Source organism: Staurois parvus, unplaced genomic scaffold, assembly GCF_062004578.1.
Source record: "Staurois parvus isolate SC_StPar_1 unplaced genomic scaffold, SC_StPar_1.0 ptg000129l, whole genome shotgun sequence".
In the NCBI taxonomy this organism is placed as follows: Eukaryota; Metazoa; Chordata; class Amphibia; order Anura; family Ranidae; genus Staurois; species Staurois parvus.
The window spans coordinates 6,872,928-6,898,762 of NW_028317925.1; the positions used below are offsets into that span (position 1 = coordinate 6,872,928).

At 42.2% G+C, this 25,835-nt stretch overlaps 1 protein-coding gene across 1 annotated transcript; it reads right to left on the reverse strand.

Annotated features, from left to right (window-relative positions):
* Nucleotides 1-4,378: 4,378 nt before the first annotated feature.
* MRPL40 (mitochondrial ribosomal protein L40) lies at nucleotides 4,379-25,011 on the reverse strand. The gene is made up of 4 exons (XM_089672493.1): nucleotides 24,852-25,011; nucleotides 19,982-20,056; nucleotides 18,168-18,323; nucleotides 4,379-4,783 (listed from the first exon to the last, which is right to left on the reverse strand). Exons 1-4 carry the CDS (start codon nucleotides 24,908-24,910, stop codon nucleotides 4,471-4,473), a joined length of 603 nt encoding a protein of 200 aa, XP_089528619.1. The 5' UTR covers nucleotides 24,911-25,011; the 3' UTR covers nucleotides 4,379-4,470.
* Nucleotides 25,012-25,835: the final 824 nt, after the last annotated feature.

The window sequence follows — 25,835 nt, forward strand, 5'->3', positions numbered from 1 at the left end:
TTTTGATGCTGTTCGTGTTGCAATTTGATCTGCGCAAGCACTGAAATTACATTTATGTGAGCAACGTCATTCACTTAACATGCACCTTTGTGTTCTGGAAGACAATTGTAAAAGGTGTCAGTACATAATGGAAACGTGTTTCATGAATAAAATGCAAGTAAATTTAGATATTCTGTTTTGATCAGAAAACTTAGTCTAACCTGTGTAGTGTTCGAGCTAAACTTTGCTGAGGTTTTGCAGATGACATTGTGATATTACTTTTGCAATATTTATTACCATGAGAGTAGGGACCCTTCCAATAATGACTGTTGTCTCCTTCCAGACTGATTCTTGCCAAAGCTTAGTCATGACTTGTTTTCACATAAACACACATTACTTTAACTGCTAGCCTACCGGGCACTTATACCCCCTTCCTGCCCAGGCCAATTTCCAGCTTTCAGCGCTGTCACACTTTGACAATTGTGACGTCATGCAACACTGTACCCATATGAAATTATCATTTTTTTGTGACAGAGCTTTATTTTAGTGGTATTTAATCACCTCTTGGTTTGTTTTTTCTTAAACAAACCAAAAACCACTGAAAATTTTGCAAAAAAAAAAACAAACGTTTTTTCTTAGTTTTTGTTATAAACTTTTGTAAATAAGTGATTTTTCTCCTTCACTGATATGCGCTAATGAGGCTGCAGTGATGGGCACTAATAGGCATCATTGATAGGTGGCACTGAAAGGCAGCTCAGATGGGCACTGATATGTGGCATTGATGTGCACTGGTAGGCACTGATGGACACTGACAGGTGGCGCTGCTGGGGCTACACTGATCATCAGGGCACACTGATCATCAGTGGCCTGATGATCAGTGTACATGTCCCCTCTGCGGAAAGCCGATTACTGGCTCTCCTCTCGAGCTGTCAGCGTGACAGCTCGAGAGGAGAGAAATGCCGATAACCGGCATTTCCCTATTTACATGCGATCAGCTGTGATTGGACACAGCTGATCACATGACTGAGCAGACATCTTCGGCTCTTTCCGTGATCGGTGACCCGCTGTGTCCGAGGGACACAGCACCCCGCGCGCTCCCTGAGCTGCGCATGCGCAGTAAAAATGGGAGGACGTCATATGACGTCCTCCCAGAACGAGAGAATCACCTTGCGTCTGTCATATTACTATATGGCAGGCGGGAGGTGGTTAAACTGTATGTCAGGGGGAAAAACAACATTTGATACCTCTCCATATATATGACTCTTGTAAAACACTGCAAGTACAGCAAAATATCCATTGATTTGCCAAAAATCCAATAAGTTTATAACCTGTTGCACTCAAATACTAAGCATTATCATTAGCTCTGTCCAAATCTTTTCAGTGTCCTCCAGAACACCTCCCTTTGTTACGGAGATAAGGGATGATATTGCGCAAAAAGTGAGCATCTTGACCCTTAGACAGATAATTTGTTAGCAGCAGGTGAAAAATAGCCCTGGGGAAAAAAAAAGAAAACCAATGCAGCTACCACATATAAGGACTCGGAAGCTGTACTACGACCGTAATTATCAGTAAATACTTGCATAAAATTGTCTTAATTTGGTTGTGGGTGTGAGAACAGATGCGATTCCCGCACCCAGCCTACACAATGTGAACCAAGGCTAAAACATTAGAAATCAGGCATTTGCAAAGGAGATGACCAGAGACAGCGGACCTTTGGGGAGCAGGTACCCGAATTTGACAGGTACCTGCTCCCACTTCTTCAGAGTTGTCCTTCCCCGTAATATTCTGGGACACATGACAGGTCCCAGAAGATTACAGGGCCATTCACAAAACGCAGCGCTTCTCGCACATGCGCAGTGGGCATCCAGCTGTGAAGCCACAAGCTATCACAGCTGGGTGCCCATGTCAGGGAGAGAAGACAGGACAGCACTGGACCGAGGAACAGGTAAGACCGCTGGAGGTCTGCAAAGAAGAGCCAAGAGCCCGGCCTAGTATTCTAACACGGGGGAATACCGGGCCGACTGCTTGATATTTGCTCCATAAGACGCACAGACATTTTCAACTGCTTTCTGGTATCTTTCAACTGCTTAATATAAATAAAAAGCCTACACTGGTAGTCCAAGCCATTTTGCAAGATATGCAATGACGGTTCTATGGAGGCTCTCCCGTATGACTTCATAATGAACACTTCTTCAAATGGGGCCAGGAACTCTACTAAGGACAAATCCAAGGCAGTGACTGACATCTGTCAAGGTTTTTTGATATACAGGTGAAACTCGAAAAATTAGAATATCGTGCAAAAGTTCATTTATTTCAGTAATGCAACTTAAAAGGTGAAACTAATATATGAGATAGACTCATTACATGCAAAGCAAGATAGTTCAAGCCGCGATTTGTCATAATTGTGATGATTATGGCTTACAGCTCATGAAAACCCCAAATCCACAATCTCAGAAAATTAGATTATTGTGAAAAGGTGCAATATTCTAGGCTCAAAGTGTCCCACTCTAATCAGCTAATTAAGCCATAACACCTGCAAATGGTTCCTGAGCCTTTAACTGGTCTCTCAGTCTGGTTCAGTAGGAATCACAATCATGGGAAAGACTGCTGACCTGACAGTTGTGCGGAAAACCATCATTGACACCCTCCATAAGGAGGGAAAGCCTCAAAAAGGTAATTGCAAAAGAAGTTGGATGTTCCCAAAGTGCTGTATCACATTAATAGAAAGTTATGTGGAAGGGAAAAGTGTGGAAGAAAAAGGTGCACAAGCAGCAGGGATGACAGCAGCCTGGAGAAGATTGTCAGGAAAAGGCCATTCAAAAGTGTTGGGGACTTTCACAAGGAGTGGACTGAGGCTGGAGTCAGTGCATCAAGAGCCACCACACACACACGGATCCTGGACATGGGCTTCAAATGTCGTATTCCTCTTGTCAAGTTGCTCCTGAACAACAAACAACGTCAGACGCGTCTTACCTGGGCTAAGGAAAAACAGACCTGGTCAGTTGCTCAGTGGTCTAAAGTCCTCTTTTCTGATGAGAGCAACTTTTGCATCTCATTTGGAAACCAAGGACCCAGAGTATGGAGGAAGAATGGAGAGGCACACACTGCAAGGTGCTTGAAGTCCAGTGTGAAGTTTCCACAGTCTGTGTTGATTTGGGGAGCCATGTCATCTGCTGGTGTTGGTCAACTGTGCTTCATTAAGTCCAGTGTCAAGGCAGCCATCTACCAGGAGATTTTGGAGCACTTCATGCTTCCTTCCGCAGACGAGCTTTATGGGGATGCGGACTTCATTTTCCAGCAGGACTTGGCACCTGCCCACACTGCCAAAAGCACCAAAACCTGGTTCAATGACCGTGGGATTACTGTGCTTGATTGGACAGTAAACTCGCCTGACATGAACCCCATAGAGAATCTATGGGGCATTGCCAAGAGAAAGATGAGAGACATGAGACCGAACAATGCAGTAGAGCTGAAGGCCACTATTGAAGCATCCTGATCTTCCATAACACATCAGCAGTGCCACAGTCTGATAGCTTCCATGCCACGCCCATTGAGGCAGTAATTTCTGCAAAAGGGGCCCAAACCAAGTACTGAGTACATATGCATGCTTATACTTTTCAGAGGTCCGATATTGTTCTATGTACAATCCTTGTTTTATTGATTGCATGTAATATTTTAATTTTCTGAGATTGTGGATTTGGGGTTTTTATGAGCTGTAAGCCATAATCATCACAATTATGACAAATCACAGCTTGAACTATCTTGCTTTGCATGTAATGAGTCTATCTCATATATTAGTTTCACCTTTTAAGTTGCATTACTGAAATAAATGAACTTTTATATGATATTCTAATTTTTCAAGTTTCACCTGTATACTTGGCTTTTTTTTTTTTTTTTTTTTAATGTAGAGAGCAGCATAATGCTCAGCTCACACCAGAATTTCACTGGAACACAGTCTGCATTCCTCTGCTGTGCAATTTGGCAGCCTATTCCTTCAAATGGGCTGCAAACTGCACTGGAACACAGAAAAAGTAGCACCACTTTTAAAAACTGCCACACCAAATCACATGGTGCTGTAATCTGGTTCCTGCAAACAGTGTTTGTGATTTGCATTTGGAGAGCCAATAATAATAATAATGTATTGGTACCCTTAGCAGATTGCAAAAGCAGTGCGTTTTGAACGCATTGCAGGAAACACAGAACACACCTTTAATTTCAGTGTGAACTGACCTTAAAGGTCTTATCTGCTTCCTAAACAGTTGACAAATGAAAAAATGTTTTGACCCTCAAACTATGAGAAGTGATCTGCTTTATACATAACCGTATCAAATTGTAATTGCATAACATACATTTACATGGTTATAATAAAACCCTACGCATTAAATCCCAAGTCCATTGCTGTGATGCTATGATTTATTTATCCTCAGCTGTAATAGATTTTCAGACCCCAAAAAAAGGACAGAAGACTTTTACACAACACAGCAGTCCATCTCACTGTTGTATATACACCTGGGTAATGTCATTGTATTTCCCATCTGGAGGATTGTATTTCGGTATAGGTGCAGTGTTGAAAGGTCCCTGATGTTCCAGAGGAAACAAGGTTGGATCACAGAGCACTGCTGCTTGATAAAGCTCCTCTGACTCAAGGCGTAACTCATCCAAAGCTTTTCTTTGCGCTTCCAGAAGAGTTTCAATACTCCTCTGCTCTGCATCATGTTCTTTTAGCTTAACATTTGCCCATTTCTTTATCAGTAGTGCTCTCCTGTCCTGTTCTTCTTCAGAGATCTTTGGGGTTGGCCTAATCCTGCCAGAAAAATAAACTCATTTTAGTACTTAAAAGTTAAAATTAGATACTGATAAGCCATCTTTAACACTTTCATGACATTATTAAAACAGAGGCTAAATGTAATTAGTTAGGAACTATAATAAAATCAAATATATGATGGTTTTACTCAAACAAGCAAATTAACATGACTACCAGCAGACTGAAATTGTGCCAAAAAAACACTACTAAAAAGAAAAAAATAATTACATACAGGCATGGCCACTCGTTCAATCTGCTATCTGGTTTAAAAACAGGAATAAACACCTTTAGCCTGGATTCACACTTGTGCGGTGCAACATACTGCATGTGATTCAAACAGTAACCACACTGCATTGCTGTGCAAATCACATGCGAATTCTGTGCGGTGCGATTTGAGCCATACATTTTGTATGGCTCAAATCACACCAAAAAGGTGCAGGACCCTTTTTTTTGGTCTGCGCTAGAATTGGATTGCATGTGTATTCACACCCATGCAATCTGATTCTGCACAATTGCACTGTGTTTTGCAAACTGATTTCGGGGTGTCGTTAACTTAAAATACACACCCGCGATGGTTTGTGTGAACGGGGTGCGATTATGATGTGGTGCGGAAATCACAGAAACCTGTGCAAATTTCACACTGCATCAGTGTGAACCCAGGCTGAGGGTGTCATGTTTAATCTTGACAGCCCTTCTCTCTGCAACTCCTCAGTTGTGACATCAGCATGCTTGCAAAGCAGCCCCACAGACAGGTTAAGTGAACTAATTTGTCAGCCAAGATAGACTGTGAGAGCCAGTGGTGCATTTTGGTATTGTGCTGCCCTAGGCAAGACTAAAATCAGGCACCCCCCCATCTAAATTAGTCTCACCCTTTCCTGTTTAAGATCCACCCTTTCATCTGTAAACTCTACCCTTCCTCTGTTCCATTATCGGTGCCATTTGGAGAAATAGTGCTCCATCATTAGTGTCAGTGTGGGAGGAATAGTGCCCCATCATTAGTGTCAGTGTGGGAGGAATAGTGCCCCGTCCTTAGTGTCAGTGGGAGGAATAGTGCCCCATCATTGGTGTCAGTGGGAGGAATAGTGCCCCATCATTAGTGTCAGTGTGGGAGGAATAAAGTAGACAATATAAGTATCCTCCTGCGCTCCACAGACTGCCTAAATATAGCTAGCTGCTAACATCTACACCCTATACCATGGGACACACAGAATACTAGATATTGGAGGAAGCACTCTGCTATAATAGTGCTATACACAAAACCAAAATATTATACAGAAATATATATAAAAAGACAAAAGTGACTAGTGCTTAATAATATGTGTAAAAAAATAAATAAATAAATAAATATATATATATATATATATATATATATATATATATATATATATATATATATATATATATATATATATATATTATAAAACCAGTCTGCCCCCAAGTGGCTAAACTGGTTATACATGTGCACACACAACTAAACAAAAGTGACCAAGTGCTTGATTACATAAATAGTGTCTTCATAAATATAATAAAAAAATCACAGTGAATAATCAAAAAGTGGCAAGTGTTTAAATTGCAATCAATATACATGTATTATCATCATGTGCAAAATCATGCTATCACTCTTTTGTGAAAAAAATAATATATATAAATAAGTGCTTCTTCATCCAAATTGTGCTATTATAGCAGAGCGCTTCATCCAATATCTAGTATTTATTCAGTGTGGGAGGAATAGTGCCCCATCATTAGTGTCAGTGTGGGAGGAATAGTGCCTCATCATCATCATTAGTGTCAGTGTGGAAGAAATAGTGCCCCATCATTGGTGTCACTGACACCAATGATGGGGCAGAAGAAGCAGTGGCTTCACGCACTTTCCTCGGACCTCACTAAAGGCCTCAGGGAATTAGGGCATCGCACCAGAGAGCCACATGGATCTGGTTACCACTGTCTAAGAAGGCCACGAGCTGGAAGTGGATAACCATGAGGCTGCTTTAAATCAACTTCGTGATAAATTGGAGGATGCTGAAAATCGGGCCCCGAAAGATAATCTGCGACTCTGAGGCCTACTGGAGATGATCACTGACATGCAGGGCACAGCTACTGCCTTTTTTCAGGAATTGGCACTCAAGGTCCCACTAGAGCTCCTGGAATTGAATCGCATACAACGTGCCCTGGCAACAAAGCGCCCAGATAGTCCCCCACGGGATGTTATCATGAAGTTCCACTATTATCGTACAAAAGGCCCGTGGTCGTCAAGATCTCACCTTTCAGGGCACCTCGCTCCAATTATTTGCTGACATCTCGCCAATCACCACTGCCAAATGGCGGACTTTAAAACCATATCTGCAGACTTTGCAATCTTGGGGCATTAAATACAAATGGGGTTTCCTGTTTAAACTCTCCTCCTTTTATCATCGTCAATATCAAGCTGCCAACCCAGAGGAACTTCGCCGCCATTTTCAAGATCTCCAATTCGATCTTCCTCCGTCTCAAGAATGATCATCTTCGTCAACCAAGCCTTCCAGATCATCACAATCCCGACAATCTCAAGCTGCACTTCACTGCAAATTATCCCAATTCTCTCTTCAAAGTTCTCAGGCTCTTCACACCTTGCAAGTCCAACGCTTCACTGAAGTTGCCCCTGGCTGAGTATGACAATTTCTTTGAGTGCCTTTTTTCTTATTTTTTGCTAGTGGCCTATATGTCAGCCCTTTGTCAGGCTGCCATGCCTATAGTTCAAACGGTTAATGCTACCATACTCGTTTGTGTTTTCTTTTTTTTAACCCTTACCTGCATTTGAGAGTCGGAATTCTGGCCTCGCCTGCTCGGAACTTTATCTTAAGTTCCTGTGTATGACGCACGGTCAAGCGCCCCTTGGGTTCTTCCGTGCATTATCTAAGCAGCATACCCAGGCCCTTATCGTGGCCTCGTCCTTCCGAGTAGATGCGGCCATGATTGATGTTACCATTTTTTTATGTTTTGACTGACTACTATGAGCCCATGTTTGGCCATTTTTCTGTTTAATATGTGCCACTACTTAAATTGCCACGCTGTTCAGGTGGATACCTGCACCCCCACACCTGGCTTTTACTATAGATGGCTGTCCTGCCACATAACCAGCCTTTTTGTGGGCTTTCCTGCTCACCTTTTGTTGCACTTGTGCTTACTATATGTGTTATGAGCCATATTAGGCTTATCCTTGACTTGTCCTTACGCTTCATTTTCCTCTTCAACCTGCTTTTCTTCTTGCTCTTTCCCTTTTCTTTTTCCTGGTCTTGGGGGGTGACGTGGAAGCCAATAGCCCTCCAACTTGGCGATGGCACTTAACTGGTTATCTTTTAATATCCAGGGTTTGCATTCTCCACAGAAACAAGTGAAAGTTTTCTCTTCCTTCAGAAATAGAGTTCCTGTAGCTTGCCTACAGGAAACCCATTTTTCGGCTACCTCTTATCCTAAATAATTTGATGACTGCTGCCCTTTTGTATTTCAGGCCAATGGCCCCACGAAACAGAGGGGTGTTGATTGCATTCCACAAATCTACCCCTTTTACTTGTAAAAAACAAATAGCTGACCTTGATGGTAAATATTTACTGCTTCAAGGCACCAGCCAAGATACTGAGGTCATGGTATGACCTATTATGCTCCCAATGCTAACCCAGGTCCCTTTCTGTTTCACATATGTTCGATCTTGGCAACCCACAAAGTAGGCTGCTCTTGCTGGCAGGTGATTCAAATTTAGTCCTGAACCCCAAGTTGGATAAATATCCAGTCAATGACTCCACTATGTCAACTGCTGCTAATCACTTTTGTCAACTTCTTACTGACCATGGCCTGGTGGATCTTTGGAGGGAGCTCCATCCTTTAAGGAAAGACTATACGCATCTGCATAATTCCCAGTCTAGGATTGACCATGTCTTTATGCACTGTAATAGCCTTCCCACGGTCCTTTCAACTACCATAATGACGATTCCTTGGTCAGATCATGACCCAATTCTAGTTTCTTGCAGCTCCTTACTTTGCAAATCTCAATACGCCCCTTGGATCATGAATGACTCCTTGTTTTTCGTTAACAAGATTCAGGCAGTCCTACAAAACTCCCAAGAATATTTCGAGCTTAATGCAGGGTCGGTTTCCTCCCCAGTAACATTTTGGGAAGCTTACAAGATGGTACTTTGGGGACATATTATTCAGATAGCGTCTAAACGTAAAAAAGAGCATTTGCATAAATAACCAACTGGAAATCAATTTGGAAAACGCTCTAGTGAATTTAAGAAATCCCCCACCAGGTCTCACCTTAAACTTCTACATCAGGCTTGTGCTGAACTCGATCTTTTTTTGACGGACTTGGCAGAACGGACCCTTCGTTGGACCCGTCAAAAATGGTATGCAAAGGCTAATAAACCTGATACGATGCTGGCAAAACAACTTTGTACTTTTGCTCTGAAACATTCCCTGATTACCTTGTGAACAGGACATAGTGTCCTTACTAGCAATCCTATTAAGATACTAGATGAGTTCAGGCACCACCTTACATCTTTACATGCTGCACCCGCACAAACACACGATCAAGATATGGCTCATGTTCTGGAGAGCTTCTCTCTCCAGATGTTAATGAGTTTATGTGAAATCTTCATTAAACACTGTAAATAATATTGTATTATGAACATATTTCAGTTAGAGCTTTATCAGTGCGGATGTGCAATATGTCTTCCCATAAATTCCTCTTCTATAGATACCATAATTGCCAAAGGGAATATTCTATTAATTACACCTTCTTTACTGTATAACAGGCGTCTTTGCTGAAAATCCTCTTTCAGACAGTTCGGTGCCAGAGTTAGTTTATCTAACAATGGGACAAAACCTGTTGGCTTCACAAATATGCACTTTGAAAGGATACCTCATTTAGATATGCAATGAAGGTGGCCAGCCGTTCATGAATACTTAGTTTCCCTGCAATTGGTCATGAAGTGGCTTGCTTAAATTCCATAAAGGGTGTGCCAAGATTTGCCTTAAAGGGGGTTGGTGTATGCTAAATACAAAGGATTTGAAGTTAGCCAATAATGAAAGGGAATAGACTGGCCAACCAATCAGAGATACTCTATGGAAATTAATATAAGAGAAGCCTATAACTATGGATACACAAGAGAGGGAGAGAGAGGTTCTCTTTGGAACACCAGAGGAAGGGAATGGAACTTTTACGTGCAGTTCCATGGTAGTTATGGAGTATATCCCTTGCACTTGTATCTAAATGTTTGTCTTATGTCTTTTCTGTCTCACCATTTGTATTTTATAATACGTTCGAGCTTTCTTAATACTGTTTCGTTTATGTAACTAGATAGATTGTTTGTGTTAGTTTAGACCTCCATCCTATTCACCAATAAATTTTGGTTGTTGTGTTAAACCTTTCACTTCTGGGTAAGAACTCATTTACCAGATCATATCAGAGAAATATTAGATTTCATAATCTATAGATTTGGTCAACACAGAGACTTACACCAGCTCATAAGGCACTTATGGATCGGACCATTTTAGTTTGGAAATATAACAGAGCATTAAAGATCTAAAAGTAGGAAAAAAGCCTGGTCCAGATGGCTATTCTGCACTATTCTATAAGAAATTTGTGGACATCCTTTCTCCCCATTTAGCGGCTGTATATAATACTATCCGAGAAGGTGTCGTTTTCTCCCCCTCTCAATTGACTGCGAATATTGTTATGATCCCTAAGCCTGACAAAGATCCCCACCATTGGGCAAATTATGGTCCAATTTCTTTGATCAATATTGATCTAAAGCTTGTCACTAAGATTTTGGCCAATAGGCTCAATTCCTTTTTAGCTAGACTCATCAAGAAGGATCAAGTGGGCTTTGTCCCTAAACACCAAGCGGGAGATGCTATCCGCCGAGTTTTACAATTGCTCCATATTGTTAAAAGGCGCTCTTTGGAAATGAAGCTTCTGTCGTTGGAGATCACCAAAGCCTTTGACACACTTTCTTGGCCCTATATGACTAAGGTTCTTCGGCATTATGGCTTTGGCTCATTCTTTTTGCGCTGGATAGATGCCTTGTATAGCACCCCCAGGCAAAAAACGTAGGTATCATGGGTTTGAATCCTCCGTTTTCCCGATCAAAAGGGGCACCTGGCAGGGTTGCCCCCTCTCACTGCTCTTGTTTGTTCTGGCCATTGAGCCTTTGGCCAAGGTGATTCGGAGCAATCCTGATGTGATGGGAGTGGACGTTGCGGGTTCTTCCCACAAGATCTCTATGTTTGTTTGCTGATGACATATTGTTACCCTTAACATCTCCCCACCTTTCTCTACCCAATATGATGAAGACTTTGGATTCTTTTGCTCTGATCTCAGGTCTCCATATTAATCCAGGAAAATCACAAGCTCTTTCGGTGTCCCTTGCACCACATACATTACAAACCCTTCGTCAAACTTTTCCATTTCAATGGCCCGATTCACTGCCATATTTAGGTATCCGGCTCTCTTCTACCTAAGAAGGCCTTTATCAGGCTAATTTCCCCCCTTTGTTTAAAGGGTTGTCGGATTTGTTGGTCTCAGAGCCATCTTCCGTTATCCTGGTTCGGTAGAATCAATGCAATCCATATGACATGCTTACCTTAGCTATTATACTTTTTCAGAGTTCTACTGATCCCGATAAACCCCCCCCCCCCCCATATACTCCGAATCCAACAGTGGAATATTCTTTGTTTTATCTGGGGTTCTTCCCGCCCACGCTTCAAACGATTAACATTCACCTGCAAAGCTCAAGGTGGCCTCTCAGTCCCTAATCTTCAAGCCTACTATCTTGCAGCCAACCTTGCTTCTATTCCCTATTTACATGAGACACTCCATTGGGCCACAATCGATATGGTTGACTCTTATCCGACTCCCTTGCCTTCTCTGCCGTGGCTCCCTTCCGCCCATCGCCCTTTAGGCATAGGTCCCTCCCTTGTTGCACACTCTCAGGCTCTGGGATTCGATCAAATATTCTCCTGGATTAGGCCAAACAGGTCAATTTTCCTGGTGGACGGAACATGGGTTTCCAGACGTCCACTTCTTGCTCACCCCGACCAGGATTGTTACCTTTGGCACGCTTCGTTCATCTCATGGGATACCTTTACAGGAACATTTTCACTACCTTCGAATACATCACTTTGTCCACAATTTGATTAGGCCTCATCTGGCACCCTATCAGCTTTCGAAAGCATCTGTAGGTCGCATCCACGCTCGACAGGTGTAATCTCTCTTATATATTCTTCTATCGTTTCCTCCAAGAAGCCTCCTTTACGCTCTTTTCAAACAACATTGGGACCGTGAATGGTCAGTGACCTTGACACCTGAAGACTGGCAGATGATTCAAACGACCTCCAGATATGTCTCCATATTGGAAAATGCCTATAAGGTTATGTATCGCTGGTACTACACACCAGCTCACTTGGCCAAAGTCATTCCACAATACCCACCGATCTGCTTTAGGGGATGCCCTCAGCTGGGACGATGGACTATATTTGGTGGTCTTGCCCTAAAGCAATGAGATTATGGATCCGGGTTTACGCACTCTTACGTACTATATTTAGCTCAAATATAAAAAGGAACGCTTGCGAGGCCCTCCTTTTAAAACCCATTGAATCACTTTTGCGGGCAGAACGCAAGTTAGCAATGCACCTTTTTAATGCCACAAAGCTACAATAGTGAAGGTGTGGAAGACTCCTGCTCTTAGTTTTGAAGCGGTAAAAAAACCCCCCAAAAATGCACGAACGATGTCATGGTCAACAAGAAATTGACGTCTATTCCTTTCTGATTCTCACGACCGGTTCCTACGGGTTTGGCAACCCTGGATTTCTCATCTATACCCCTCACATTTTGATCATAGCTTATTAACATTGTGATTTCTTGAACACATTTCCCTCCAATAACATTCTTCTTTTTTTCTTTTCCTTCTTTCGTGATGACTTTTCTTGGGGTCGTCATGTCTCTCCTGACTGTAAACTTTACCTACCCTAGCAACTTACTTGTGACACATCTAGGTTATAACTGCACTTTTCCACCATAGTGCAGATGACCCTACTACTTTTCTTTCATTCGCTCTTTCTTCTAATTTTTTCTGCTGATTCTTTTTTACTACAAAGTATTTCTTTGTCTTAGCTTATCATGGTTAAATTGGCTTTAAGGTTAAATGAACACAGTAACTCTGTGTGATGCTATTCATTTCTTATATGGTAGGGCTTGCTGCCCTTGGGTTATTTCCCAAGTTGTTACTGGTTTTTATGCTTGAATTTAAAAAATGTCAGAACACCATTTCTACATTTGGTTTCGCTCCTCTGCAACCCCCACACATGTATTGTCATTTCCAATATTTTGTCATAACTGGCTGCTGTACATGTCTTTCTGATGTTGTCATTATTTGGCTCTTTATCTCTGTATCCATTTGTCAATAAAACCCTTTGTTAAAGAAGACGCCTATGTGAAGCCACGCTATCAAGAAGCCCCCAAAAAGTCCCAACCAAAAAAACAAAAGAAAAAACAACAATATGTGCTGAAGAGGTCACAATTTGCCAAACTACACAATGACTGGCCTAAAGAGAAATGGCGCAACATTTTGTGGACTGATGAAAGCAAGATTGTTCTTTTTGGGTCTAGGGGCCGCAGTTTGTCAGATGACCCCCAAACACTGAATTCAAGCCACAGTACATTGTGAAGACAGTGAAGCATGGTGGCGCAAGCATCATATGGGGATGTTTTTCATACTATAGTGGTGGATCTATTTATCACATACCAGGGATCATGGATCAATTTGAATACATCAAAATACTTGAAGAGGACATGTTGCCTTATGTTAAAGAAGAAATGCCCTTGAAATGGGTGTTTCAACAAGACAGCAACCCCAAAGACACCAGTAAGTGAACAGCATATCTTGGTTTCAGACCCACAAGATTAATGTTATGGAGTGTCCAGCCCAATCCCTGGACCTTAATCCAATAGAAAACTTGTGGGGTGACATAAAAAATTTTGTTTTTTGAAGTAAAACCAAGAAATGCAGAGGAATTGAGGAATGTAGTGCAATTGTTCTGGGCTAGAATCCCTGTTCACAGGTGCCAGAAGTTGATCGACTCCATGCAACACAGATGTGAAGCAGTTCTCAGAAACAGTGGTTATACAACTAAATATTATTTCAGTGATTCACAGGAAAGCTAAATCTTCAAGTATTTTTTAGTTTATACAGTAAATGTTTGAATTTGTAAAGAAAAATGCAGATAGTGCAATTTGTTTTTAACAGCCCAATATTCCTTTTTCTTTACTTCATGTAAAGTAAGAACACATTTGAAACATTTTTCTTCCTGTTTTGATTTGGAATGAGCAAGCAGAGTTCCCAATGCATTTGTGTGTATGGAAACAAGCGCTATTATAAGGATTTTGAGCTTTACTCACTTTTTTTAAACACACTGCTATTATTTTTAACACAACTGCAAGTATCCCATAATAGGGATGCAGCAAGAGAGAACAGGTGTAATCACAGGGCAGCACCTTGGTGAACACCTGAGGTACTGACGAGAGGCCAAAAGGTAGGAAACCAAGTAGGCAGGAGGGAGTGGAGCTCCAGCTTGAAGCCACTGGATCTCACCTCCTGTTTCTACGCATCTGAAATGCAAGAACAATGTCCAAGAAGGTTAACAAAGTGGGCACACACCTGCATGCCAAGCAAAATTCATATGAGGATTTGTTGGACTTTTGAGCCTCAGACCTTGCAGCTGGAATGGGAGCCAAGCTTGGGGGTATGAATGATGCAGCAGTAGAAAAAACAAAATAGGTTTCTTAAGCTAAATAGAGGGAGAAGACTTTGCAGTCTCTTCCTTAGGCTTGTTAAGATGATGGGTACTCATGCCACCAATAACATCCTTTGTTCAGTGGTTTGTTTTAGAAAAACGAGCTGGATGCAATCCAAAAAACAAAACATAACTGGACATTAACATGTACTGTACAGTTAATAACACCAGAAATTCAAAAACAACTGTGGGTATAGGGCTTTGTATATGGAGTTTTTTATTCTTTTTATTAATTTTTTTAGTGGTTGAACTAGGACTTTTTTTCAACCTATGTAGCAATGTAAATAATGGGGGTAAAGTGGGGACCAGTGAGAACAATTCTCCAGAGAGGAATTCCTACCATTTATTGGGTGGGCCCTAAAGTGATAAGAGTCTACATTTTTTCTAAGTACTTTCAGCAGCGGATCTATTCACTGAGTGGAGCTGTCAGAGTATTAGCTGAGGGGTACCCAGTGTAGTGGGACTGTTAATCTCTCTCGCTGGTGAGGGTCAGATGGCCAAAGGTGACCAAATTAACTGTAGGCAGGCAGCAGGAACAGGCTGAAGTTCTTTGTAAAGCTTGAGCAGCAAAGGGGAGCTACTTCAACAATGTATGGCAGGAAAGAGAGCACTAAGGGGCCAATTCACTAAAAGTTACTGCATGCGAAATGAAGGTCATGTGATTTTTCAGAAATATCGCATGAGATAATAAAAGAGTTAATTCATCAAAGTTAAACATTGAATGTGAAGTAAATAGCACACATTTCTTAAAATAGTGAGATAAATACTGCAAAAAAAAAAAAAAAAGATAAATCATTAAAGTCAATTCATTAAAAACACACACATTCGTTATTTATCACCAGGTGTTTGCTGGCAGTGTTTTAGAAATGTACAAAATTACAATTAGAGGAGCTGTGCACTGGCCAGAAAGTGAAAAGTATACAATGTATCAGTGTGAAAATGTTCTCCTCTGAGCTCAGGAATGAAACTAAATTGTAACATTTCATCACAGGGAGACCATTTTGTAAATAAAAGCACACTAAAATGTTTTCATAGTTTCACAGTATTGCTGTGTGCATTCTTGTGCAGTGTTAGCCTGCAAAATGAAAAAATTGTGAAAATAAAACACCACTAAAAATTAACGCAAAATTTAAGTGCTAAATATCGCAAAACATATTTAATGCATTCAGTAAATAACGCATGTTTTTTAGTGAACAGACTACTTTTGAAATAAATACAGCACGAGTTATTTTAACCACTTGTCCTCCAGAGGATTTACCCCCCTTCCTGACCAGGCCATTTTTTGCTTTACGGTGCTGCGTTACTTTAACTGACAATTGCGCGGTCATGCAATGCTGCACCCAAATTAAATTTACGTCCTTTTTTTTCCCCCACAAATTGAGCTCTCTTTCTATGGTATTTGATCTCCTGTGCATTTTTTATTTCTTGCGCTATAAAAAAAAAAAAAGACCGACAATTTAGAGGAAAAAAAATACTTTTTGCTATTATATGTCCAGTAAAAAAAAAAATTAAAACTCAAATTTCGTCATACATTTAGGACAAAATGTATTGTGCTAAATGTCTTTGCTAAAAAGAAAAAAAAAATCCCTATACCCGTAAATTAATTGGTTTACGTGAAAGTTATAGCGTCTACAAATGGCGGTATATATACACTGGAATATTTTTTTTTAATACTAGTAATGGTGGCGATCAGCGACTTATAGCAGGACTGCGGTGGGCATTCTGGCACTGGGGGGGAACTGACTAACTGCCACTGACACCAATACAGTGATCAGTGCTAAATAAAAAAAAACACTGACACTGTACTAATGGCACTGGGCAGGAAGGGGTTAACATGAGGGGCAATCAAAAGGTTAACTGTGTGCTGTTTTACTTGTGTGTGTCCGTGTGCTTCACTATAAGCATACCGATTTGCATGGCTGTGCACAGCCATCCAAAGCAGTGTGCACGAGCTGACAGGGAGAACTGTTTTGTTTACAAACAGTTCTCCTCCCCGTCGGAGATGCTCGGCAATCACCGGCTGGGACCCTGTGTTTGACTGCCATGGCGGTGTGGGTAGGGCGAGTGCGCGCTCCCTACCCAGAGATGCAAAATCACACACACACGCACGCACGCTTTTGCGCATCCGTGTCACCCTGTAGCAGTATTTCTGCTATAGGGTGGTCGGGAAGCGGTTAACTCAAAAATTCATGCGGTATTTATCGGTTAGTGAATTGACCCCCAAAGCATGCAACACTCCAACCATCAGATGAGAACAGTTCTCCCACAGCATTAGCCCCTACTGTGGTGGAAACAGGCAATTTAAAAAGGCACACAGAGACCTATGTATTTGAAGTAGCTCCCAGCGATTGGTCCACTTACATAGCGAGTCTAGAGACTCGCAATCTGATTACTTAATAGATAGTCAGCCAGCCTTGAAAGATAGTAGGAAAAAAGCAAGAAGGGTATGCCCACGAGCTTGACAATCCAAAGACAAAAAAGAGTGAGTAGACACACACACACACACAGGGAAAAACCCCCCCCCACACACACACTGCAATCTAGACAAGTGCACAAGATGCCAGAGACAATAAGGTGAGCAGCGACAAATCCGCATAAAGACCTGTGGGTGTCACTTGGTATGATGGATGAACTCTGCAACCTGCCTAACTATTCACTGGACATGGTTTGACTACCAGTGAAAGGTGGCATACTACGTGAAGGTAGCATACTGACCACCAACATAAGAGTACACTTACACCTGACCCCTGCATTATGCAAGCTGTGAGGCAACGTAGTCCTGACCTCTGCACTCGAACTGCAATATGTTGCATATTACATAGTTAGTCTGGTTGAAAAACAGACATTAGCAAAAAACTGAAGAGGTTATATGAGCCCTGGCTTACATTTTTTCTGTTTGCCAGTACCCCAACCTCCTGCAGGCAGTGTTATAAACCGTGAAACTCAAATTCATTAAGCAGCTATAAATATCACATCAATTGTCAGTAAAAAAAAAAAAAAATGCATATATATTAATATTAAAAATAAAACAGCTCTATAAAGTGCTTGTAAAGGCAATTTATTTTTAATTAAAATAAAAAAGATGTTACACTTACCTGCCCTACCCCTCACCTGCTTTTCTGGAGGCCCCCACTGGCACTCTCTGCTCCTTCTCATCTCCCAGAGCTCCCCCAGCAAGCCATGTGCGCAGGGGGCACTTGTGCAGTTGTGCTCCTACATGCAACATGGCTTGGCCAGGCCCCCCAACATGACATTTATATGTTGTCATTAAGGTGTGTGGTCATGCTGATTTTGCTGCACATTGAATTTGGGTTTCACTGTTCATAATACGTATCAGCAGTATATTCTGACAGTTTTTAAATTTGTGTCCCTCAATGAAGGAGAATGTTTTGATTATACACTTTAATGCACTGTTCCTGGTACTCAAACGTTTGTGACACTAAAAAAAAAAGTTAACTAACTTTACATATTATTTAATTATTCAATTTCTAATATAAAAGCAGTAATCAGCCAATTAAAAAACTATGCTGGCCATAAACAAGCAAGACAATAATCATACCTGCTTTCTTCCAAAAGCTTTGGGGAAGGTATGAAATCTTCGATTGGAATAAGCTCTGCTGGGACACGTTCCAGCTTTTTCAGTTTCTTCTTCATGCGCTCCTTTGCCATTAGCTCCCGTTTAGGATCAACCTTTTTCTTCTTCCTTGGTTCTGCCCTAAAATTTCACAGTACATAGACATAATTCATGTATGATCCTTCATAACAGAGTGGGTATAGAAAAAAATCACCCCCCCTTTAAAATAATCAAATTTTGTTGCTTTGCAGCTTGAAATGAAGACAGACACCGTTTTTGTTTTATCCAGATGTATTTACTCAGTGCAACTTATAACATCTAAGTAAAAGACATAACACCGTCATAAATAAATCAACAACAGAATTACTGAGTTGGAAAAAGGATCACACCCTCCTAAAAATGACTTGTAAACCCAATCAGATGTAGCGAATCACCTTCTCAATGGCACACAAAGCCATTTGACTTTCAGCTGTGATCAGCTGTAGTCATTTTGATTAGGTCAGCATGAAAAGAGCTTTCTTGAAGCATTTCAGTCCCTGATAGTGCATCTGAAACAAAAAAATCAACTATGGATGGCAAGGCACTGTCAAAAGATCTCCGGGATGAAGTTGTGGACAGGCACAAGTCAGAAGATGGGAAAAAAAAATTCAAAGGCTTTATTAACCACTTGCCCTACTGAGGATTCACCCCGTCCTGACCAGGCCAGTTTATTGCGTTACGGCGCTATATTACTTTAACTGACAACTGCACGGTCATGCAAAGCTGCACCCAAATGAAATTTACGTCCTTAATTTCCCACGAACAGAGCTATGCAGAGCCATAGAAAGCAGTGTGCTGGAGCTGACAGGGGAGAGAACTGTATTGTTTACATACAGTCCTCTCCCCCCGTCGGTAATACTCGGCAAACACTGATTGCCAGCGAGTAATCATTGGCCAGGACCCGGCGATTGACAGCTGAGGCCGCAAATAGTGGTGCGGGTGGCACGGCTTGTGCATGTCCCCTACACGGAAATGCAAAATCATATATATGATTTTGCCCAGCCCTATTTCAGTATTTCTGCTATAGGGCGGCGGGAAATCGGTTAATGCCTCGAAGCACAGTGAAGTCTGTTATTAGGAAGTTGAAGATATTTGATACAGCACAGACCCTCCCTGGATGGGGTGTCACTTCAAACTGGATTAAAGAGCCAGGAGGAAGCTGGTCAGAGAGACAGCCAAGAAGGCTACAGCAACTCTGAAGCAGTTGCAGGAATTCGTGACAAAGAGTGGTCATTGTGTGCAGGTGACAACAATATCAAATTCTCCACAAATGTAGTTTGGAGGAAGGAGGGTTGCAAAAATAAAGCCACTCCTCAAAAAAGACAAATGAAAATTTGTGGAATGCACTTTAAATGAAATGGAGCAGGTCTAGAAGAATGGGCAAATATTGCAAAGTCTAGATGTGCATAGTTAGTAGAGACACATCCCAAAAGACTAAAGGCTGCATTTAAAGTGAAAGGCGGTTCAACAAAATACTGACACAAGGGTGATCCTTTTTCCAACTCAGTGATTCTGTTTTTGATTTTTTTTCGGACATGTTGGTGTTATAGTCTTCTCTTGGATGTTATAAGTTGCATTGAGTAAATAAAGGCTAGATAAAACAAAAACTGTGTGCCTTCATTTCAGACTGCAAAGCAACACGTGAATTTTTTAAAGGGGGGGAGTGATTCTTTTTGTATGCCCACTGTATGTAAAAACTGTTTGTATTACAAATATTGATCTGTGTAAGAAAGCCGAATATGCCGCTGACACCTTTATACCTCATGGGAAGAGTGGTACGCAGTCCAAGCAGAGAGGTCTGCCAGTGGCTCTCTCGTCTCCATACCCAAGGGGGACTGCAAGAAAAAAAAAAAAAAAAGATTAAATTTCCACCAAGGATTGCTCTTCACTTTATATACCAAGTGAAATATCAAATATGATACAAAACAGAAGTGACCAAGTAAACACAAAAAATAAAAGGAAAGCGAAGTCTGCAAAAAAGAATTAAAGCCGTTCTTCACCCTGGAAAAAAAAATGTAATAAAAGTCAGCAGCTACAAATACTGTAGCTGCTGACCTGTAATAAAAGGAAATTTCCTGTCCAGGGATCCAGCACCGTTCTTGCTGGTCTTTGGCAGAAGCATATGTAGTGTGGAAAGCTGGCTGTAACTCACTTCACAGCCAGCTTCCCGCTGTGCATGCGTGAGCCAATCTATGCTATGTGAATGGTCCCGCAGCTTTCTGGGATGTGTGATGTGAATCACTGTTCAGAGGGTGATTGAAAGGCGGTTAAGAGACGTTACACCATCTCCTTGCCAGCTGTTTTAATCCCTAAAAACCCCCTACATGGCACTGCACACATTTGTGGTGTGGCCCTATGCATAGGAATGGGTTACGTTTGGCGGGCGGTACTGTCAGCTGAGTGCCATATCAGAGATACTTTTGCCACACTGCAATGCAAAGTATTGTGGCCACATCATATGACCACTGCCTTTGCAGCTTAAGGGGGAACGGTTGGAGGACAGTCAAAATGCTGCTCAACTGTGTGTGTCAGCCTAAGGCTACACGCATAGAAGTGTTAGGGCAGCTTTGCTAAATACAGAACATGGATAATACTGTGATAAATGTGTCATACACATAGCAAATCTTTTACAGCCACTACAGAAAACAGAGTTTGTGGGGTTCTGCTTCATTCATAGCTACATCTCAATAGATATAAGTAGGTTTGATGTTCACAATAGGATCTGATCACATTTATTCACTTCCAGAATGCAGTATACAGCTTTATAAACAGTTTAACTATATGCGGCAATAGTGGCCCATTTTCTACGCACAGTGTGCATTAACTGAAGCCTTTGACAGCTCAAGCCATATATAATGATATGTACATATAATACTACAGAAGATTGTCAGAGCCCATGGACATGCTATAGGAGATGGTTAAAGACTATGGATATGCTGTGGATGTGGTTGGAAACCTGCTGAAGGACAGGGAACTTGTTAGATGGGACTGCTAGAATTCACTGCTATTAAAGTCCCTATACATAACAAGGGTCTTACTCCCACAACTAGCTGCAGAGGGCCACACAATAAGCACCAAAGGGCAGCATGTGGCTGCAGGTTGGGCACCAGGAATTTAGGGGGTTAAAATGTATCTAAATACAAGAACAACAATGTAATTTATTGGAGCTTTCTAGTCCTTTACACCCCGGTCACATCGATCCTGACTTTGAAAATCGTGCGACTTCACTGTAAGTCGCACGATTTCAAAGTCGGTATGTCATTGTGATTTGAGGTTTGATTTGCAAGAAATATGACACAGATGTCTATGCAAATCGCACCATAAGTAGTGCATGTACTGCTTTAGAAATCAGTGCGGCTCCGACCGCTGTAATTGTGGACAACAGGGTGCGACCAGAGTCTTAATGTGGTGGCTATATTTATTTTATTTTCTCAGGCTTTCCAAGATCTTTACAGGACTTTTCTTTAGGGTGGCTGTGGTTTGTAACTCTGTATACTTTGGGTTGCATGCTGTCAGGCTCTGGCTCACAGCAGGGCACCAGGGCAGTTTATTGAGTTGTGACCCAAATTGATTTGTGGCCATGTTTACCTTGGTCGCATGCACTGTTGCTAGGCTATGGAGATTTAGAGTGGGTTCACACTGTTGCTCTGTGGCAGCACACGGTAATATTATGTTTTTACATGTTAGTGCACTGTAGTGCTATTCATTCTCAATGAAATCCCAATCCACCTTGCCAATGAACATGTATTGCAAAACATGGTAATACATTATCATGCGTTGAAGTGCGCTGTGTTACAAAACAAATATTGCTTACATATTTTTCTGATGAGTGAAAGCAGTAAAACTCAAAAGCAAACATTAATGATATTGCAGCTTACCAGTTCTTAGATACGACAGCTGCATTAGTTTTCTTTTTTTAGTCTTTCATTTTCACCTGATGATTCAGCCAATGAGTCTGTTGTAAGTTGTTTTTCAACAGAACAAGATGTCCTGTAGATGTAGCAGTTAGGGGGTTGAGACAAACTATTTACCACTGACAGGGGTGCTTGCAAAGATCAGCCTATACACTGCTCAAAAAATTAAAGGAACACTTTTTAATCAGAGTGTAGCATCAAGTCAACTCCTGAGATATTGATCTGGTCAGTTAAGTAGCAGATGGGGTTGTTAATTTAATTAACACCAAAGCAGCTGAAACTGATTAACAACAGGTGCACTAGATGGGATGAGACAACCCCCAAAACAGGAATGGTTTTACATGTGGACGCCACTGACATTTTTTTCCCTACTAATCTTTTCTGACTGTTTTTCACTAGTTTTGCATTTGACTAGGGTCAGTATCACTACTGGTAGCATGAGGTAATACTTGGACCCTGCACAGGTAGTCCAGCTCCTTCAGGATGGCACATCAATACATGCCATTGCCAGGAGGTTTGCTGCATCTCCCAGCACAGTCTTAAGAGCATGGAGGAGATTTCAGGAGACAGGCAGTTACTCTAGGAGAGCTGGACAGGGCCACAGAAGGTTCTTAACCCATCAGCAGGACTGGTATCTGCTCCTTTGTGCAAGGAGGAACAGGATGAGCACTGCCAGAGCCCTACAAAATGACCTCCAGCAGGCCACTGGTGTGAATATCTTTGACCAATCAGAAACAGACTTTATGATGGTGGCCTGAGGGTCAAACGTCCTCTACTGGGCCCTGTGCTTACTGCCCGGCACCATAGAGCTCGACTGGCACTTGCCATTGAACACCAGAATTGACAGGTCCACCACTGGCGTCCTGTGCTTTTCACAGATGAGAGCAGGTTCACACTGAGCACAAGTGACAGACGTGAAAAGATCTGGAGAAGCCGCGGAGGACGATATAATGCCTGTAATATCTTTCAGCATGACCGTTTTGTTGGTGGGTCAGTGATGGTCTGGGGAGGCATATCCATGGAGGGACGCACAGACTCTACAGGCTAGACAATGGAACCGACTGCCATTAGGTATTGGAATGAAATCCTTGGACCCATTGTCAGACCCTACACTGGTGCAGTGGGTCCTGGGCTCCTCCTGGTGCAAGACAATGCCTGGCCTCATGTGGCGAGAGTATGCAGGCAGTTCCTGGAGGATGAAGGAATTGAACTACTGAATGGCCCCCACGCTCGCCTCACCTAAATCCAATAGAACACCATGTTTGGTCCATCCGATGCAACCAGACTGTCCAGGAGCTCAGTGATGCCCTGGTCCAGATCTGGAAGGAAATACCCCAGAACACCATCTGTCATCTCATTAGGAGCATGCCCCGACACTGTCAAGCATGCATACAAGCACGTGGGGAGTACCATTTTGAGTTGCTGCAATGATATTACAGCAAAATGGACTAGCCTGCTGCATAATTTTTTCACATTGATTTTCAGGGTTTCTTTGAATTCAGTCTTCTGTAGGTTGATCATTTTAATTTCCATCAAACGATGGCGCATCCTTACATTCCTAACACATTACCCAGACCATATCAGCATAGATATCCAGCATATTTTTTCCCGATTGAGATCTGATCTGTTTTCAAAGTGTATTTAGTCATGTTTTGAGCAGTGTATTTAGTCATGTAAAACCTTTGTCCCAAAAGGAAAAATAAACAGTTGCTGTAACTAGTGATGCACCGATATATCAGCTGCTGAAATAGGGTTAAAAAAAAAAAAAAAAAAGTGCCTATAATAATAATTGGCTTCAGTGCAAAACCGCGTCCCATCGACACTTCAGTGCAAAACCGCGTCCCATCGACACTTCAGTGCAAAAAGCCTCTATTTAAGTTTATATATATATATATATATATATATATATAAAAATTATTTTCTGTGTTACTTTCAATAAATATTAAGTTACTTGATTGTTATTTTAAACCTAGGCGATCTCAGTGGAAGCTGGTACCTGTCAAAATCGGGTACCCATCCCCAAAGGTGCCAATCCTTAATGGGGAGCGGAGGACAAAGGCTTAAAGCGGAACTTCCCCTTTTGGGTGGAGATCCGCTTTAATGCTCAGCCTAGACTGGTGCACCCTCTGTTTCCTTGTTTGACATGTTCATATGTGCTTTTCTTTCTGAAGAGCAGCAAGCATTTGGATTGCTCTTTAGAGAGCATTTGATAGGCAGTAAGGAGGCATATTGCCTCCTCACCGCCTGCTAGAGCACCTCGACGGCATGCTTTGAACGCAGTTGTGGGGCACCTGCAGAACAGTGCAATTCACCTGAATGGGTCCTTGTTTGTTGGGAAGTATACTGTCTGACATGGAATTTTAGCAAATATATTTGATATTTTTGGAGGGGTGGGGCCCTGTCAGGTAGGCTGTTTGGGGCCCCATGATTTTTAACAGCAGCCCTGCCCACAGGTATAGAATATGAAGAGTTACAATAGTCCAAGCTGGATCAATGTAACTATAACATCCATACCTGGCCCTCAGGTTTAATATACTGTAACCAGAGTAGGGCCCCAGCCCAGTGTGACCCCAGAGCAGCTTCTTGCACATGGCTTAGCTGTGCAAAATGAGATCATAGTGAGGCCCTTATGTATCCTACCGCAGCAATCCGTAATAGAATGCAATACGGTCCCCTATGACCCTGACCCATTCAATGATGGCGGCCCGACACTCACCAGCTCTTGCCGCCCTGCCTGCACACCCGCAGCACAGCACTGCACGCCGCCACACTCATACTCGGGTCCTCCAGCTTCCTCCGTCTGACTTCTGTAACCTCAACGTCGCCGGCGCTCTGTGCAACCCTTCTCAGCCTCCCGCCCGGAAACTGGAGCCGTGCTGCTTGGTTCCACCATGTATCGTGTGACTAGCAGAGCAGGGTGACCCTGGAACATGGGGATTCCTACCTCCAGAGCTGGTCAGCTTTAGAAGATTTTACCCCCTTCCTGACCAGGCTGTTTTTCAGCTACTTTAACCACTTGCCTGCCGAGCACCTATACCCCCTTCCTTACCAGGCCAATTTTCAGCTTACAGCGATGTTGCACTTTAAATGACAATTGCACAGTCATGCAACATTGTACCCATATGAAATTTTTATAATTTGTTTCTCACAAATATAGCTTTCTTTTGGTGGTATTTACTTGTCCCTGGGTGTTTTACTTTTTGTGCTATAAACAAAAAAAGAGCAAAACATTTTTTAAAAAGTTTCTTTGTTTCTATTATAAAATTTTGCAAACAGGTAATTTTTCTCCTTCACTGATGTGCGTTGATGAGGCTGCACTGATAGGCAGCACTGATGGGCACTGATAGGCAGCACTGATGGGCACTGATAGGCAGCATTAATGAGGCAGCACTGATAAGCGGCACTGATAGGCAGCATTAATGAGGTGGCACAGATAGGTGGCACTGATAGGCAGCACTAATGAGGTGGCACTGGCGATGGGTACTGATGGCACTGACTGGTGCAATTGCTGAGCACTGACTGGTGGTACAGACTGGCAGCATTGCTGGGCTGCACTGCTGGGCACAGGTGGGTGGCACTGCTGGGCACAGGTGGGCGGAGCTGGTGGGTGGCACTGTTGGGCACCGATCATCAGGGCACTGATCATCAGTGCCCCAATGATTGGTGCCGAACCCTGCTCTGACAACTGCCGGTTCTCGGC